This window comes from Bison bison, unplaced genomic scaffold (assembly GCF_000754665.1).
Source record: "Bison bison bison isolate TAMUID 2011002044 unplaced genomic scaffold, Bison_UMD1.0 scf7180017864508, whole genome shotgun sequence".
In the NCBI taxonomy this organism is placed as follows: domain Eukaryota; kingdom Metazoa; phylum Chordata; class Mammalia; order Artiodactyla; family Bovidae; genus Bison; species Bison bison.
In genome coordinates this window covers 15,964,343-15,984,183 of record NW_011495064.1, presented here as the reverse complement: position 1 = coordinate 15,984,183, position 19,841 = coordinate 15,964,343, and the positions used below count along the sequence as shown (strand labels likewise).

General features: G+C 38.0%; 1 protein-coding gene across 1 annotated transcript in view; it reads right to left on the bottom strand.

Annotated features, from left to right (window-relative positions):
- TTC27 (tetratricopeptide repeat domain 27) overlaps positions 1 to 19,841 on the bottom strand; it is a 176,935-nt gene that overhangs the window by 143,536 nt on the left and 13,558 nt on the right. Inside the window, exons 5-6 of the mRNA XM_010829828.1 lie at positions 14,607 to 14,709; positions 545 to 709 (exon numbers count right to left, since the gene is read on the bottom strand). Coding sequence (XP_010828130.1) covers positions 545 to 709; positions 14,607 to 14,709 — 268 coding nt within the window. The remainder of the gene's footprint in view (positions 1 to 544; positions 710 to 14,606; positions 14,710 to 19,841) is intronic.

Here is a 19,841-nt window from a genome sequence, read left to right as displayed (position 1 = left end):
CAGAAGAAACACAGATTTTAGGAAAAATTCTGTAATTTATTGGTTCATCCAACAAATGTTTACTGAGCGCATACCATATGCCAGGCAGCATTCTAAGACAGTGAAGAAGCATCTAAACACAACAGTTAAAAAATCTCTGTTCTTAAGGAATACAAGAAAGGCAAGACAGAAGCTACAGGTGGGTGTCTGCAGCAAAGGGCAATGTAAGAAGCCGAACTGAACTTGAGAATCTGGAGGGGTCTTGGGAAGCCCACAGTCACAACTAAATGGGCGAAGTTCATTTGTGTACTGTCCAGCTATCATACATTACCGAAATGTCTAACCAGATCAGAAAATAAGTGAGCATTTGCAAGAATAAAGAAGATATAGTTTCAATTTTGTTCTAAACCTATTAACTCTTTAAATAAAATCTTAAAAACATATTTTTGCAAAGCAACCAAGAGGACACAGATAATCAAATACCACCATAAAATACAGCCAAACCATCAATGTATATACTAGTTTTATCATACATCAATTATCCACAAAAGGTTAAAAATCTTACCTGTCAAACCAATTTGTAATCTGCAGATGTCTTTAGCAATTCTGAACTGATCTTTTGCTTTTTTATATTCATAATAATATAAAAATATATATGCACATTCCAGATGGAATTGAACAGCCAAACATTGACCTGAATCATCCACAAACAGATCCTCTAGCTTTATCACTGTAAGACAAAAGATGAGACATTAAAAAGTAGTCAATATCTTGTAATAACCTATGACAGAAAATAATTTCAAAAATGACATGTATATTTGAATAATGAAATCACCTTGCTGTGTACTTGAAACATTTTAAGTCAACTATACTTCTATAAAATATATATATATTTTTTTAAAGTATGAGAATAAAAATATATTAGTAAGTAAAACATTTAGGCCATAATTTATAAAATACATATATTACATAGTTCCTACTCTTAAAGAATTTCAAGTCTGGAAAGTGAGGAACATGTACTGTAATAGTTCATAGCAAGCACTGTCTGAGCACTTATATGTTCCAACCTAGAAGCTAAGGACATTACATAATCTCCTTTACTCCACACAGTCCTAAGAGATTTCATTCATGACCCTGCTCTTTCTTATTTACAGTGTTTGTCTTAATCATGCCGCCCAAAATACAGCAAAACAAGGTGATGATACAACATACCAAGTCAATCTGCAGAGTTAAACAGCACGGAAATGTAATGAAGAGGAGATCAATATACAGTTTTCCACATAAAGAATGTAGAATTTCTCCCTTAAAAGGAGAAACAGATGTGTATCTGGATATATCTGAGACAATATGAGTATCAAGTAGAAAATGAGTAAGTATTGGCTTAGCAGTCATATTGTATTTTTCCGAACACCTCAGACGAAAAGATGGGAGTATAATAGCCTAATAACATAGTATCTCTAAGAAGATGACTTTCAAAATAAAATATATATATATAATAAAAGGGCTACTGGCATACACCAAGGGGGTGTCCAACAGGTCACCTCGTCCATCCCTCTACAATGTCCCTGACAAACTGCCCCTCACAACGTCTCCAGTAACAGGATCAGCATTTCACAAAGCAATTCATATGAACAGAAGGATATGGATGACAGAAGATACACTTACAGTGTCCCCAAACTGAGAATCCTTTTTCCACTATTCAAGCTGAAAAGAAAGTGATATCAACTGACACCTACTCTGCTCAGCCCTAGGTATTTTCCGTGTTGTGCCAATTCAAACAATGATGTGTTTAGGGCTGACATCGACCTCATTTAACCCATGAGAAAACTGAGCTTAGTCAGCTTACTGACTAGTCACCTCGGCTGAGAAGTGGCAAAGCAAAATCTGAATCCAAACTTGTTGGGAAAAGGGGAAGAGGGAGTTGGCAGAGGAACGACCAAGATGTAGAGGTGATGTTGCAAAACGTAATCTGTACATTTTCTCACCAAAGGATCTGACAGAAACCTATAGCTACGAGACAGACACCCTTTATCTTATCATGAAGTGAAAATGAGTCTGAAAAAGCCTGTTTTTTATATACTGCCAGTCCTTTAAAGAGATTCTTAACTCAAAGAAGCTAAATCAAGATGTACATGTCTTACTTTAAAGGGCAGACAGGCATCCAAACACGAACTTCTCACTGTGAAAATCCTTCGGTAGACTTCCTCCACGCAAACCAAACTCAAGAAAACCTGATCTGGGCTCTCCTGGCAGCTCAATGGTAAAGAATCCACCTGTCAATGCAGGAGATGCAGGTTCAATACCTGATCCAGGACGATCCCTCATGCTGTGGAGCAACTAAGCCTGTGCTCCACAACTACTGAGCCTGTGCTTTGACGCCCAGGAGCTGCAACTTCTGAGCCCACGTGCCCCAGAGCCTGTGCTCCACAGCAAGAGAAGCCACCACAGGGAGAAGCCTGCACACCAAAACTAGAGCGCAGTCTCGCTTGCCAGCAATGAACAAGAAAAAGCCAGAGCAGCAACGAAGACCCGGTATAGCCAAATAAACTCTTTTTTTAAGAAGAGGCAGGTGGAGGTGCAGGGAGAATAGGGTAGAAGGAAAACAGAGACAGACAGAAACTTCTCTGAACAGACCTTGTTACAGAGTTTTGACTCTGGAATCGTGTAATTATTTTACATATCAAAAAATAAATCAGAAAGAAAAAAGCAATCCCTAAAAACTGAAAACAAATGGAAAACTAAAACTCTATATAACAAGTTGGTGAAAGATAAAGAGTAACTGCAAAGGACTTAGAGCACAGTATATGTCCTTAGTGTAATACACTGAAGGGACAGAGAGCTGCAAAGACATCCTGAGCCTTATTCAGTGGTCTTACTGTTAGTTGGCATGCTGGCGCTGCTCTCAAGCTTTTTATACATGCAACAAAGCAAGTCACTACATTTATATTGTTTGGCACAAGATTTTCAGTTTAAAAAAAGGACACACATATGAAATCACAGATATTGACACAATGCAAGGTTAAATTTTTTTAATCACATTATTTCTTTGCTAGTATCATACTGTTGAAATTACCCTAGTTTTTAACTAACTTTTATACCTGAAAGCCTCCATCATTATCTTTCTCTTTAAAAATTGTCTTGACTATTCTTACACACTTTTTCTTCCAGAATCAATTGGCAAGTTCTCTCTTCAAAAGTTTGTAAAGGCACTAATTGTAATTTCACAATTGGCATCTTGACAATAGTGATCATCCTATTCAAGACAACAGTATGCCTTTAACGTTTTTTTAGTAAAGTTGTACACTTGACTTCATTTTGGTTTTGAACATTTTAAGAAATCCCTGGGTTAAATCTTTTTTACCTTTTCTTTGAAATATAATTGACATATAACGTGCCATTAGTTTCAGGTGTACAACATAATGATCCAATATATGAATATACTACAGAATGATCACCACAGTAAGCCTAGTTAACATCCATCACCACATAGTTACAGTTTTTTTTCTGGTGGTGAGAACTTTTAAGATCCACTCTCTCAGCAATTCTCAAATATACAATACAGAATTATTCGTTATAGTCACTATGCTGTGCATGTAAGGTGAGATTTTTCAACAGCTTTACTGAGATGATTCCTACACATACAGTCCATCAATCTGAAGTGTGCGATTCAATGTCTTTTCGTATATTCCAAGAAATGTGCAACCATCACCATAGTCAACTCTAAAACATTTTTATCACCTCAAAAATAAATCCTGAACCCTTAGCTATCACTCTCTTCCCCTCATCCCTCCCATAGCCCTCAACACCTCTAATATACTTTCTGATCCTAACTTTACCTATCCTGGACATTTCATATAAAGGGAATTATTTATCATGTGGTCTTTCATATCTGGTTTCTATAATTTAGTATGATGTTTTCGAGGTTCACTGTGCTGAAGTATGTATCACACTTCATTTCTGTTTATGGCTAAAAAACAGTATAATAGAAACCACTGTATGAATATAAAGTATTCTGTTTACCCATATATCAGTTGATGGACAATGTCCATCTTTTAGCTATTATGAATAATGCTGTTATAAACATTCATATGCAAAATTCTGGGTGGACCTATGTTTTCATTTCTCTTGGGTATATACACCTAGGAACTGCTGGATCATATGATGATTCTATACTTAACTGTTTAAGAAACTGCCAAACTCTATTCCAAGATGGTTATACCATGTTACATTTCCACCAGCAGTGTCCCAACTTTTCCACATCCTCAACAATATGATTATCTCACTTTTTTTAAATTACAGCTATCCATGTGGGTGTAAACTGATATCTTATTGTAGTTTTGATTCTCATCATCCTGATGACTGATATCAAATGTTTTCTCATGTACTTATTGGTCATTAGAATGTCTTCTCTAGATAAGTATCTATTTATATCCTTTGCACATTTTTTTATTGGGTTATTTGTCTTTTATACTACTGAGTTGTCAGAGTTTTTTATATATTCTAGATACAAGTTCCTTATCAGATATATGATTTGCAAATATTTTCTCCCACTCTATGGCCTATCTTTTCACTTTCTTGATAGTGTCTTTTGAAACACACAAGTTTTTAAAATTTTCTGAATAGACCTTGTTACAGGTTCATAATCTTGCTATGAAGTCCAACTTTCCTATTCTTTTTTTGTTGTTGCTCATGCTTTTGGTTCTAAGAATCTACTGCCAAATCTGCAGTCACAAAGATTTACCCCTATATTTTCTCCTAAGAGTCTTAGAGTTTTAGCTCTTACACTAGGACTCTAATCCATTTTTATTTAACTTTTCTATATAGTGTAAGGTAAGGGTCCAATTTCATTCTTTTGCATATGGTTACCCAGCTGTCCCAGCACATTTGCTAAAAAGACTATTCTTTTCCCATTGAAATATTTTATATGTAAAGCAAATAATTACATTAACATTGTTATTAACAAGATTTTCAGTTTAGGAAAAAGATACAAATATCAATATAAACACTTTGTACAGTTAAATTTTAATTGGAGCTCTTTGGTCAGGGTTAGGGACTTGACAGGGATTCAACCAATGTGTTTTCTAAGAACGGTCTTAAAAAAGGGCCTCACCTGGGTGCTTGCCTAAGTCTGAAACATGCGTTATGTGTTCCCAAAACCAGGCCTGGTGACTTAACCAAAGGCTCAGCCAGCATGTTTGCAAGGTCCACAGCTCACCCAGAGAGTCTGCTCGGGATCAGTCAGAGGCTAGAGTAGTGTTTGTGGGGACTGGGGTCTCAACGGTGTGCTCAAAAGGGCCAGGGACTCAACCAACATTCAAAAGAGCCAGGTCAAGGATTAAGCTGTGGGTTCCCCAAGGTCAGGGCCAAGGGAGCAGCCTGAACATAGAGACTGACTGTGCACAGGAAGACTGTACACACACTTACACTGAGGTTAATGGGAGCCTGGTTTTTCACTGTCAAAGAAAGGAGTTAGAAATCTGGAAGAGAGAAGACTAAAATAAATTCTGTGATATTGGACTGGAATTGGAGATGATGCAATTCATGGTTTTTAATACATAGATAAATACAGAAATAGACACAGATGTACATGTGTACTTACATATACACATACACATACTTTCCAGCTATGGCTGTTGAAAGACTTTAAAAGGAACCAGAGCTCCTTGGAGAAATTACTGATTCCAGGGCCAGAGCAAAGTAATACAAAATAAGGAAGGCTAAAGCATCTTCTTATGTCAGAAAATAAAGAAGCACTCAAAGATATATTGAAAGGGCACAGAAGCCAACTTGAACAAGCCTCAACTGGCCAAATGTGGGACACTATGAAGGCCAAATTGTAATCCATTGAATGAATTTGGAATCTGTGAGTGGACACTAATGTCAATATATAAATGCATAAATTCAAAGTTTACTAAGGAATAGGAGACTTATATGGTATCTAAGTACATCACCATACAACAATTAATTATAAAGAGTGATAACCAAAAACTGGAAACAATCAAATTTCCATCAACAGATGAAAGGACAAACAAATTATGGTATTTCCATATCATGGTACTGCTGCTGCTAAGTCACTTCAGTCATGTCCGACTCTGTGTGACCCCATAGATGGCAGCCCACTAGGCTCCTCTGTCCCTGGGATTCTCCAGGCAAGAACACTGGAGTGGGTTGCCATTACCTTCTCCAATGCATGAAAGTGAAAAGTGAAAGTCAAGTCGCTTAGTCGTGTCCGACTCTTCGCAACCCCATGGACTGCAGCCTACTAGGCTCCTCTGTCCATGGGATTTTCCAGGCAAGAGTACTGGAGTGGGGTGCCAGTGATCATGGTATACTACTTAGCAATTAAAAAGAATGAACTATTGCTACAGGTGACATTATGGATGAATCAAAATAATTCTGCTGAGTCAAAGAAGCCCAGCTAAACACACACACACACACAAAGTGTAAAGCTATATGAAATCTCTTTTATAAAATTCAAGGAAATGCAGACTAATATGTAGTAACAGAAAGCAGATCAGTGGTGGCCTGAGAGGCTGAAGGAGAGATCAGGAAGGGTGTAAGAGGATGGGATTCCCGACAAGCACAAGGAAGTTTGGGGGAACAAAGTATATGTTCATTATCTCAACTTTGATGATGGTTTCACGGGTGTAAATACATGTCCAAACTTTACAAATTGACACTTTAAGTATGTCAGGTGTTTGTATGTCAATTATATCTCAATAAAGCTGTTTCAGAAACAAAAAATGTACAGAGAAAATGGGTAACTCTAATGAAGAAGACTGACAGATACCACCTTAATCAAGTAACCAAAGTTAGTATCACCATTAATGAGACCAACTGAAATCGTGTGCCACCTGGCAGGACGCAGTGAGAATAACACAAAACAACTGTGGTGATAGATCTATGTTGAAAGACACTAAAGAGATAGGACAACTAAATGTAACACTAGGTTCTGGACTGGATCACGGTGCTATAAAGGATGCTTTGGGCACAACTGGCTAATCCTGAACAGCAGTAATTAGGTGTTAGTATTTAATCAATGTTAATTTCCTAATATTGGTGGTTGTATTGTGATTGTACAGGCAAATGCCTTCGTAGGAAAAACACCCTAAAATGTGCAGAAGTGATGGGACATCAATTCAACAACTTATTTTAAACGGTTTCAGAGGAAAAAAAAAAAGTTCTTTGTACTAGCAACTTTTCTAGATTTATGTTTCAAAAAAAAAAACTTAAGTCCAAAATATTAGCAATTAAAGAAAAAATTAAGAACATATCTTGCCTTTCCTACACAGACTACATTTTAGGGTTCTCACATAACCCTGGTTGACGAGTTCTTCTTTACAAAAGAATTCTAGGGGGAAAAAAAAAGAATGACTGAATTATAAAATCACTAGGTAAGTATTTACAATGAATAGACAGATGGCACCTTCAGAGCCAAATGCAGAGTCACCTAAGTAAAAATGCCAACTGAATGGAAACTTTGTAGGATCCTTGATAGCTGGACGGAGGGTGTCCATCATAAGCCATGAAGACCAGGGAGGCACACAACCATAGGGAAGTGCCAGCCTACTCCGACTCATTTCCTCAAAAATTTTTAAAATCCTCTTCTCCCTGACCTCCATACTTCCCAAGCTTATCTCCAACTGTTACCCTCCTCTGGTTTTTCCATCCTCCTCCTGCCTCTCAGCCCTTTCCAACTCTCCCTTCTCCATCCTACAATTCTAATCAGTATCTACTGAATTATTTTACATGCTTAGAATTGGGCTAGATCCTACAGCAAAGTTAAGCCCTGTGCTCCCCAAAAAAGAAGATGGAAGAAGCACTAGGAAGAAAAGACACATAATCATTATTCAATATACAGTAAATCTGATTTGAAACTGGGTGGTACTGGCCATAAATACCATAGGGGGAAAATGCATAAGGCTGAGATAGTTGAACAAACCTTGTCAGAAGGGCTAGGCATTGAAAGACGGGTAGAATTTGGCTGTAACTCCACCTCTAGACTGTAAGGGTCACAAAAGAAGGGTCCACATGTGTCTTGTTCACTGCTGTTTAAGCCTAGCACTTGTCATAGCTGGGGCTCAATAAATATCCTAAGAGTGGGCAAATATTTAGAAACTCTCTGATGGCTGTCGCCAACAAAGAACTCCAATTTCCCATCCACCTAGCTCCTATCAACCTGTTGCAACATCACCTGACACACAACTCCTAACACAGTCCAGCCATTCCAAACTACTGGAAATCCCAAATACACAAAGATGTCCCGAGTCTCTGTGCCTCTCTCTGTACATGTTACATGCCCTTTCCAACTACCTAATGAATTGTTTCTCATTCTTCAAGAATCAAATCAAGTATTAGCCACTTTGCAAAGCCTTCTCTGGTCTTAAGTTTAGACTAATCATATCCTTTCTTTCATCCCTTCCTCTTTTTTTCTAAATGAAATATAGTTGATGTACAGTATTATGTCAGCTTCAAGTGCACTGCTTAGTGATTTGACATTTGTATAACATTTGCATACATTATGAATGATCACCACGCTAGCCTAATAACTATCTGTCCGCATACAAAATTATTACAATATTGTTGACCACATTCCTTATGCTGCATTAAGTCTCCATGGCTTACTTATTTTAGAACTGGAGGTCTGCCCCTCTGAATCCCCTTTATCTATATTGCCCCTCCCACCTTCCTTTCCTCTGGAAACCACCTATTTGTTTTCTGTATCTATGAGTTGGTTTTCATTGTCGTTTGTTTTTTAGATTCCCTATGTAAGTGAGATCACACAATTTTTGCCTTTCTCTGATTTATTTCACTTAGCATGATGCCCTAAAGGCCCATCCATATCGTCACAAATAGCAAGGCTTCATTTTTTTTAAATAGCTGTCATTCCCTTCTTTTTGTGCCCTTTTTTCTTCTTGTATTTTAGCCTCCATCCCACTGAGTTCAATGATATCCCCAGCAACTACCAGTGACCAGATTACAGCAAGAAATTAAAAAAAATTTTTTAATTAAGTATCAAATTACACATGAAATACAAAGTCAAAAATAAAACTGAGAATAATTAAAGATTTTCCTAATTTAAAAAAATGACCTGATGAAATCAGTATGTAAAAATAATCATCCAGGGACTTCCCTGGTGTCCAGCGGCTGAGACTTCCACGTTCCTCGTGCAGGGGCCTGCGGTTCAATCCCTGGTCAGGGAACTAGATCCTGCATGCGGCAACTAAGACCTGGTGCAGCCAAATAACAGGCAAACAGCACAGACAAATGAGAATAACAACAGTCCAGTACTGCGGTACACGGAGAAGGAAGGAAGGCCAAGAAAGCGTCTACCAGTCAGGTGCAACCCTGAGACTCGAAGTGACAGTGATAAAACCTTCAGGAACTGCAAGACTGACCATACAGAAGAAGGACAGACCTACCCTGAAACTGTCTGTTGCTCAACATCAGTGCTATCCAACAAAAATTTCTGTGATAATATTAAATACAGCTGCACTGTCCAAAATGGTAACCATTTACCATCAAGGTGGCTTCCGAGCCCTTGAAATGGGGCTAGTGAAACTGAGACATTGAATTCTTTACTTCTTTTAATTAGCCACATTAGTGGCTAGTGGCTACTACACCGGGCAGCACAGCTCTAGACAGCAGTTACGGGCCACAGAAGAGCGGGTTTTTTTAATTTACTAAAAGGAAGCACTCTGTAGCAATTATGAATCCCAACAAGAAAGCCCAAAGAAAGAGGGCATAACTTTTTTTGGTCACAATCTTTCAACAGATCCCAGCATTAAGAAGCCAGCCTACAAAGAAACACATCATTTTACACCTGGAAAAGACTCACAAACCGTCTTTATGCAGAAAGAAACTCTTGGTTTGGAAGTAAGACAAGCTCCCTGAAGTCACACAGGGTGTGAGTGACAGAAGAGAAACTGAAAGTCAGATCTTAAAACTCTAGGTTCTGTTAATTATCTTGATTCTGATACTTTCACAAGTGTATACATATATAAAATACCACCAATTCTACACTTTAAATATGAGTCTTACTGTAGGTTAACTATACTCCGGAAACACTGCTAAAAAAGGGTGGCACACAAACCCACCACTACACCTTCCTATGTCAAGTCTTCAGTTCTATCGACTTGTTGCAAGGAATAAGCTAGTTAACATATTTAAAGGCCCAGAACAGTACTTGGTATGGAGTATGGACTGCATTATAATTATCAGATATTGGAACTCTGCCCTACTGACCAGTTTAGAGAAAAGTAATGAAGAGAAGAGTAAGCAGGATCTGGAGTCAGAAACTCCAGGGCATAGTTCTGGTTCATGGACAATCTCTTTGAGTTTCAATTCTTTGGAAAATGAGTTATCTGGACAAAATAATCTCTAATGGGTCTTTCCAAACTACAGATTTCAGACACTGAGTAGGATAAGAGTTGTAGGAATGGAAAAGAAGGATGGACATGGAACTCTTAGGCAAGAACCAATAAGATTTAAGAACTGGAGAGATACCACAGAATGATGAAAAACAGTGAGTCAACCATGAACACAGAACACAAAGTTTTGAGATTTGGATAACTCAAGTTTAAAAAAAAGATGAAATAAATAAACAAATAAAGCATGTTGACCCAACAGATATATAGTTATCATTTTAATAAATCTTTAGGTGCTCCATGATAACAAATAATCATAACCTTCTGGGTCAAAATGTCAAACCACTATATTTAAAATGCATGCTAAAACCAAAATCTCTTCTCATCAGATTATTTTAATGCTATTTTAAAAATGAAATCCCTATGGATTCATATGGATAATCAGATACTTGTGATTAGATTATTAGTATATTTAATGACATTCATTCCAAAGTATTGGGACCTTTCCTGGTGGCTCAGAGGTTAAAGCATCTGCCTGCAATGCAGGAGACCTGGGTTCGATCCCTGGGTTGGGAAGATCCCCTGGAGAAGGAAATGGCAACCCACTCCAGTATTCTTGCCTGGAGAATCCCATGGATGGAGGAGCCTGGTGGGCTACAGTGCAAAGAGTCGGACATGACTGAGTGACTTCATTTACTCACTTATTCCAAAATATCAAAAAAATTTTTTTAATTTATGCATACGTCAGTCACCAAGAAACTAATCTCTTGAACAACTTTTTGGATGTGGAGACAATATAAGCCTAGAGTCACAGAGCTGCCTGGAGATGTTACAGTGGAGTCTCAGACAAAGTATTTTAGCTTGTTTTCTTTGAACAGTGACTTCCTCATAAGCTCATCTTCAAACACCTAAACCTCAATATTACATCTCATGCGCTATATGGAACAGGTTTTCAGTACCAGATGCTTCAATAAATGATCGTGTGCCCTTACGCAGTTCTTCAGAGAATCATGGTTTCCTTAGTATGAGATCCAAAAGAGGACCTCAGAGTGTGCTGAGGAGCAGACTTTTCAAGATTCTAACTCACTCCTTTCATAGATGTGATCAGTTCCAGCAAAGTTATGCTGACACTCTGATGGGCTCTATATACTGATGTAACATTCCTGGACAAAAATATAAAGATCACACTTGTTTATATGTCACAGACTGAAAAAAAAAATCTTGCCAACTTTTTGATGATTGTTCAAGGGCAACATTTCAAATATAATATTCTTCTCTGGATACTGAACAATACTTCAATATAACTGAATGCTTGGTCAATTTTTGGGTTAAATCCCAGAACATTTTTTAAAATAAAATTGTTTATGAAAATGCTGCAGTTTAAGCCATGTGCAGACTTACTTAGACATAGCCAAAATGGACCAATTTATGACTAGATAAAATGAAAAATGTCATTGATTAGCCTAGAACAGCAACATAAACAATTCTTAGTTGTAAGGCAAAGCAAATGATATGCTGAAATCTACTGCAGAAAAGAACAGACCACTTGGGGAATGAGTCACTTAGAGTCATATTTTCCAGGTATCTTAGTTAACCCTTTCTGTTTAGAGAGCTGTATTTTACCTCTTAGAATTCTCTCTACAACACATCATATGGTTCTTACCTTTTAATATGGTACATTAAGAAGGTATTTTTGTTCTTTTAATAATTAAAGGTCATCATTAAGAACATCAGTCACTGAGATGTGGTTAAGGTAGAGGCATAAATGTAGATTTACATAATATGGATAAAGGGAAGAGATGTGGCTTTCCCTCTGGCAACTGCATCAAACTTGATTTCCTTTACATTAAGAGAAAGAAAGAAAACTCCCAGCGACACCTTGTGTTTTGTTCATTTACCAACACTCCATAAAAGTGTAACGAAGCATATGAAATTGTTTAATATGCTACAAAGTATAACGTAATTACTTTTTTACAAAATTAAATAGTGGCTAAATACTGATGCCATCTTCTTTCAAACGCTTTCAATATCCTCTGGAAAAATCAACTTTTTTCCCCATTAGAATCAGTAATGTTCAACTCATCCCTGGCTTTCAAAACTTTATCTGATTTCGTGAACTAGAAGTTTATCCCACTTCTCTTTCTCCCTCGCACTTTGTTTATGGAATGTATCTCACTTCATTTTAAAAATATGAAATGACATGAATGGGAAGAAGACTTAGTCTACACAGTTTTCATTTTACTAAAAATAGAAAGAGGACAATGATGCCAGTAAATTGAGCATCAGGTCTTAATTTTCTCCAAGTCCAACTTCATATTTCATTTGAAAGAGAACTCCACGCCTAGGCAACACTATTATGAGAAGATTCAAGACCCCATCTGGTATCTGGGTAGGATTAATTTTCTCATAACTTCTATAACATTTCACTTTTTGAAAAACAGAAGTTAACTCAGATAAAAACTGCTATCGAGATGGAGGACAAATGGAGTTCTACAATGTCTCCTCTGAAAAGTGAATGTAGAAAAGGCTCAATAGGACTTCCCTAGTGGTCCAATGCAGGGGATACAGGTTCGATCCCTGGTTCTGGAGGGTTCCACATGCCTCGGGACAACTAAGCCCAGGCACCACAACAGAAGCCACTGCAATGAGAAGCCTGCACAACACAGCTCGAGAGCAACCCCCGCTTTCAAGGTAACAAAGACTCAGTGCGGCCCAAAATACATAAATAAAATTTTAAAAGTAAAGGCTCAATAAATGCTAGCTATCACTATTCAACAAATATGCACTAAATATTTATTATTTTCCAGGCATTCTGCTAAGCAGAAACAAGAAAAAATCAGCCCGCAAGGAACTCACAATCTAGAGTTGCTTACAGTCTTGAAAATACAGATGATTCTATAGCCTATATTTGCTCATAAAAATCTCTTGTAATCCAAATGCATTAAACCAAAGACTTCTACAGGAAAAAGAAATACTGTTTCGCAGTTCTGTTACTTCATTGCATCACTGTACACTTAGTGAAATATCACTGTATAGAAAAGTAAACTCCTTACATTTAATAAAACAATCTGCTACCACGTTAGGTTTAAATCTCATACCAGAACAAATATTGTTTCCTATATACCAAGTTCAAGCTCAGAATACATTTTCTTTACATATACAAGTCAGATCTAATTGCCCTGGGTTGTTCCACAGTCTTACATAACCTAAAATCCCAAACAAATATAGACTAAGTCCAAGATTTCCTCCTATTTTCAAAATGCTTCCCGAGGACTTTCCTGGTGGCTCAGCAAAGAATCCACTTACCAGTGCAGGAGACGCAGATTCGATCCCTGATTTGGGAAGATTCCACATGCCGAGGAAGAAATAAGCCCTGTGCCACAACTACTGAGACTCTGCTCTAGAGCCCGCAAGCCACACGAGTGGAGCCTCTGGGCCCTCGAGCCCGGGCTCCACAACAAAAGAACTCACCGCAAGAGAAGCCCGTGTACAACTAGAGCAGCCCCAGCTCACCGCAACCGCAAGTGCAAGCAGCAAGGAAAACCCGGCACAGCCATAAACAAATACTGCCTCCCTGAAAAGCTTAAGGCTTACTTGCAACAAAGGCATTTACAGGGGCATGTGGTTTACAAGTATTTGGTAAATTTTACATTTCTGTTCTAGGTACATTTCCATATGTACATTATATATTACAATGAAAATAATGAAAAAACTACAAAAATGTCTCTCTACCCACTGTCAGCCTCATTAAACTTATTTTCTACCAAATATTATTAATTAAAAAAATGAATTATTTCTTCATGTACTCAGAAGGATACAGGATAAATAATTTCCTGCTCTGCATGTAGTTCGGCACAATTTACTCCAGTTCAAATTAGTTAAGGATTATTTTCTTAATAAAGGGAGTTTACATTTGTTTCTAACAAGGTTTCTTACATTAAGTAACCAAGAAAATATTTAAATACCTTTAGGCAATTTGTAATAAAATCAAAGTGAACTATACAGAATAAATCACTTGTTTAAGTCTGTATTAATAATATAAATAACACTGATTGATTTTTTTAAAATTCAAAGACAAAAAATAAATCCTATAATCTGACATCCTAATAATTTGTGATAGTCCAAATTCAGAAAGAGTGGAGAAGCAACCTCAGACAAAAAGTTACCATATGCTGTCAAGCAATAAATGAAAAAGGAAAGTCTCAGCCAAGAAAACAGAACAGAGTTACATGCTCAATGCAGAAAAAATCTGCAGCATACCTTGATCGATGCAGTCTTCAGCAAGAGCAAAAAGCTGAGGTGAGCGCTCCTCAAGCAGCTGCTGGTGAATATTCACACATCTCAACGTCCACCATGGCAAGCTCTAGAAAAAGGAAATACCAACGTAAGCTGAAATAAAAGGACCCTTTGGAAAAAAATTTTACATTAAATCAACTTTTAGAATTTTTTTACATTTGTGAGATTAAATTCACTCTTCAGGAAGCTTACCCACTCACGGCTACATCTTCAGTAATAACAGCAAATCCAGTGCCCTGTCTTCCACAAGAACAACATCTCTCCTCCATGCATTCAAAGCCAGCTGGGCTTCCCGACATCATTTTCAACTTCCCATTTCCTCCTTTAAAATGCCTACTGTCATCGCCCGACTCTGCTACAGCGCTCTACCAGCACTATGATCCAACACCCACCGTCCTGGGAGGCCCCCCACTAGAACCTCCTGTGGAGTGATTCTTCCCTTGTCTCAGCTTCCAGCACGTGTTTTCCACCTCCCTTTGCAAACGCACCCCAGCATACTCGTGTATGTCATCCTAGTTTTCAGTGTTGTCAGCCAGCTAGCCAGCAAGATGAGGAACCATGCTTCACTCATCCCTGTATCCTCCTTGAAGCAATGCATTCTGTGCACGCTACGAGGTAAGAAATAGCCTGGGTTCAGATTATTCCCCAAACTGGGAAGACCTCTGCCACTCTCTCTTCCACGAAACCTCTTCTCCCAGAGAAGAGACTAGGGCACACACTGGTCTCTCACTTCCACACTGCGCCTAGAGGTTAGAACCAGACTGGAGAGCTCGTGTTTTTCAAGTGTGTAAGTACCTGTCCTTATAGTTTGGAGGGTGGAGACCGCATTTTATACACTGTCTTGACTAATGCACAGGCTGACAGCACAGTAGCCTTTTCTCAGTTCTCTGGTGCTCAGTCTTACTTTTCAACACATCCTGATTAAACAAGCCGATACAGAAGCACACACAGTGAAGATGAAAAGTCTCTCTTCTGCTGCCTTAGCACCATCCTCCTTCCCCAGAAAAATCCATGACAAAGGTTTATATTCCTCTAGGCTCTTCCTCTATACATATGTGTGTGTGTGCAAGTAAGAAGTATTAACTATTTTTGATAGGCTCATTAAATTACCAAGTATGATCATGCACTGAATCATCTAAATTAGTTATAACTATGTTACTTTGAATTATATTGCTCAAAGATGTGAAAAATTTTTTCTTTTATAGCAATAACTACTAACTGGAAATCATGCTTAATTACCAAAAGCATTTTCTGTTACTTGAATTTAATTTCTTAATTTGATCAAGGGGTAAAACTGCCTGTTTCCCTTCTAAACTGCTACACACAACTGTTGCAACAATGATAAAATCACAAATGAAAAAAAAAAATCTTTTCTAATTACTAATGCTATTTCCTCAGGCCATGTAAGGAAACGAAAGGTAGAATTATCTAATAGAAAGAAGTTTCACATCATTTTTAATGTAATTCCCTGAGTTGTTGCCTCATTTTCATTCTTTTGCTATCACTAAGCTAATGAAGTCAGTCTATATTCCAATTATCTGTCCTTATCTGCTGTCAGCAGTGAGTGAGTCAGGTCTGGCAACGTATTCTTTCCTTTTCTAGACATGGAAATTAAGATAGATCCAGTCAAACAGACTGCCCTGTTAAAAAAACATATATGGAGAAGGAAATGGCAAACCACTCCAGTATTCTTGCCTGGAGAATCCCATGGACAGAGGAGACTGGCAGGCTACAGTCCATGGGGTCACAAGAGTCAGACACAACTTAGTGACTAAACCACCAAGGGTTGTTTGTCAATAAATAAATGATTAATAAAAAAAATACAACTTATGATGCTCAGCTCTTAAAAATCAGATCTATAAACTAACTCTTTAATCGAAAATCTTCACATGGGAGAAGGGGGAGTGTGAAGCAAAGAAAGAAAGCATGATCTATTTTTTTTTACTAGAAAATAAAAGTACCTTTTTCTATCTGTTAAGAATCACTTAATAGAAAATCTGAGGCGTTGATGAAAAAGGAAACTTGAAGTCTTGCTTTAGACAGTTCCCAGATCCTATCTTCTGACTAGTGCACTTATTACTTGTTCTGATTGACAAGTCATACTAGTGAATAACCTTCTAGAAGGCAAGGCGCATGAGTGTACTCAAAAGAAACCCAGTAACTGCTTGCCAACTCAAGTCCACTTTATAAATGAGGAAACTGATATTCAGAGTAATTCACTGGCCTAAGGTCTCCGGTCTGATTCCAAAGCCAAAATTCCTTTTACTCCACGTTAACAAATTACTAATAATGGTCTATATACTTTACAGACTAGGGGGTGGGGAAAATCATCTTCTTTTATTGTTTCACAAAAATAAAATCATTTTTATTTTTAATAAAAAATCAACCTGATACATTCCTGCTTAATATGCATGCTGATGAAAGTTTTCCATCAAGAAAACTGTATCACTAACTCATTAATGACCATTAGTCTCACCAGAAAGAAAATGATACCATTTAGCAACCTCATGTCTGGATGATACTTTCTTTAGGCTCAAGTACTACTCAGTCTATAAGATCATTTAACTCAAATCAACTTGGAAAAACAATTTTTTATTCAAACTAACATCACTTAAAAGATCAAAGGTAAGGCCTTATATCTGCTAGTATACACTGAAATCCATCAAGTAAAAACCCTTCTGGTACAACTGATTCCAAACCTTCTGGCTCTCATGAGAGTTGCTGAAAGAGGCATGATTACCTTTTTAACCTCTTCTTTGCCTCAACTTAAATGCTCAGGAAAACAAGCCCTTATACAGTATAGACCAAGTCCCCATTTTATCCATAGAAATATTATTTCTTAAACTTTTTCGGCCAACACTTGGAAACTGGGAGATCTCACATAAAATTTAGATTTACTATTTCTGGCAATACAAGGTCTACATGCCTAAGTTGCAACAAGCAGGATAGGAATCAGGAAGCTTCCATCCTGTGGGGCAGAAACAGTCCGCCACCTGTGTTCCTTTAGCCCCAAATCAAGACTAGTCCTTACAATTTTGAAAGAAGAGAAAATTTGTGACATGTGAAAGTATATGAGATGTAAATGTCAATGTCCGTAAATAAAGCTTTATTGGTATACAGTCACACCCATTCACATAGTATCTGCAGCTGCTTTCACAATGCAAGGCAGACTGAAGAGTCAGCTGCACACAGCTGAGAAGCTGCAAGAGAACCAGCACACCTCAAGGGCTTTCTTCAATGCTCTCTTGTGGTTTTTATCACCTCCTACTGCATATTAGCTTTTCTCACTAATTTCTATGTACCCTAGAGAAACCATACAATGGATATTGAACAAATGCTCTACTAAACCCAACCCAAATATCAATCAATGCAGGACATGAGCCAAGAAAAGTAATAGTAATTAAGATCTACTGTAAGTGCTATTCAGACTTAAATTGAAGAAAGTAGGGAAAACCACTAGACCATTCAGGTATGACCTAAATCAAATCCCTTATGATTATACAGTGGAAGTGAGAAATAGATTTAAGGGCCTAGATCTGATAGACAGAGTGCCTGATGAACTATGGACGGAGGTTTGTGACATTGTACAGGAGACAGGGATCAAGACCATCCCCGTGGAAAAGAAATGCAAAAAAGCAAAATGGCTGTTGAGGAGGCCTTACAAATAGCTGTGAAAAGAAGAGAAGCGAAGGCAAAGGAGAAAAGGAAAGATATAAGCATCTGAATGCAGAGTTCCAAAGAATAGCAAGAAGAGATAAGAAAGCCTTTCTCAGCGATCAATGCAAAGAAATAGAGGAAAACAACAGAATGGGAAAGACTAGGGATCTCTTTAAGAAAATCAGAGATACCAAAGGAACATTTCATGCAAAGATGGGCTCGATAAAGGACAGAAATGGTATGGACCTAACAGAAGCAGAAGATATTAAGAAGAGGTGGCAAGAATACACAGAAGAACTGAACAAAAAAGATCTTCACGACCCAGATATTCATGATGGTGTGATCACTGACCTAGAGCCAGACATCCTGGAATGTGAAGTCAAGTGGGCCTTAGAAAGCATCACTACGAACAAAGCTAGCGGAGGTGATGGAATTCTAGTTGAGCTATTCCAAATTCTAAAAGATGATGCTGTGAAAATGCTGCACCCAATATGCCAGCAAATTTGGAAAACTCAGCAGTGGCCACAGGACTGGAAAAGGTCAGTTTTCATTCCAATCCCAAAGAAAGGCAATGCCAAAGAATGCTCAAACTACCGCACAATTGCACTCATCTCACACACTAGTAAAGTAATGCTCAAAATTCTCCAAGCCAGGCTTCAGCAATATGTGAACTGTGAACTTCCTGATGCTCAAGCTGGTTTTAGAAAAGGCAGAGGAACCAGAGATCAAATTGCCAACATCCACTGGATCATGGAAAAAGCAAGAGAGTTCCAGAAAAACATCTATTGCTGCTGTATTGACTACGCCAAAGCCTTTGACTGTGTGGATCACAATCAACTGTGGAAAATTCTGAAAGAGATGGGAATACCAGATCAGCTGACCTGCCTCTTGAGAAATTTGTATGCAGGTCAGGAAGCAACGGTTAGAACTGGACATGGAACAACAGACTGTTTCCAAATAGGAAATATGTCAAGGCTGTATATTGTCACCCTGTTTATTTAACTTCTATGCAGAGTACGTCATGAGAAACGCTGGACTGGAAGAAACACAAACTGGAATCAAGATTGCCGGGAGAAATATCAATAACCTCAGATATGCAAGATGACACCACCCTTATGGCAGAAAGTGAAGAGGAACTCAAAAGCCTCTTGATGAAAGTTAAAGCGGAGAGTGAAAAAGTTGGCTTAAAGCTCAACATTCAGAAAACGAAGATCATGGCATCCAGTCCCACCACTTCATGGGAAATAGATGGGGAAACAGTGGAAACAGTGTCAGACTTTATTTTTCTGGGCTCCAAAATCACTACAGATGGTGACTGCAGCCATGAAATTAAAAGACGCTTACTCCTTGGAAGGAAAGTTATGACCAACCTAGAGAGCGTATTCAAAAGCAGAGACATTACTTTGCCAACAAAGGTTCGTGTAGTCAAGGCTATGGTTTTTCCTGTGGTCATGTATGGATGTGAGAGTTGGACTGTGAAGAAGGCTGAGTGCCGAAGAATTGATGCTTTTGAACTGTGGTGTTGGAGAAGACTCTAGAGAG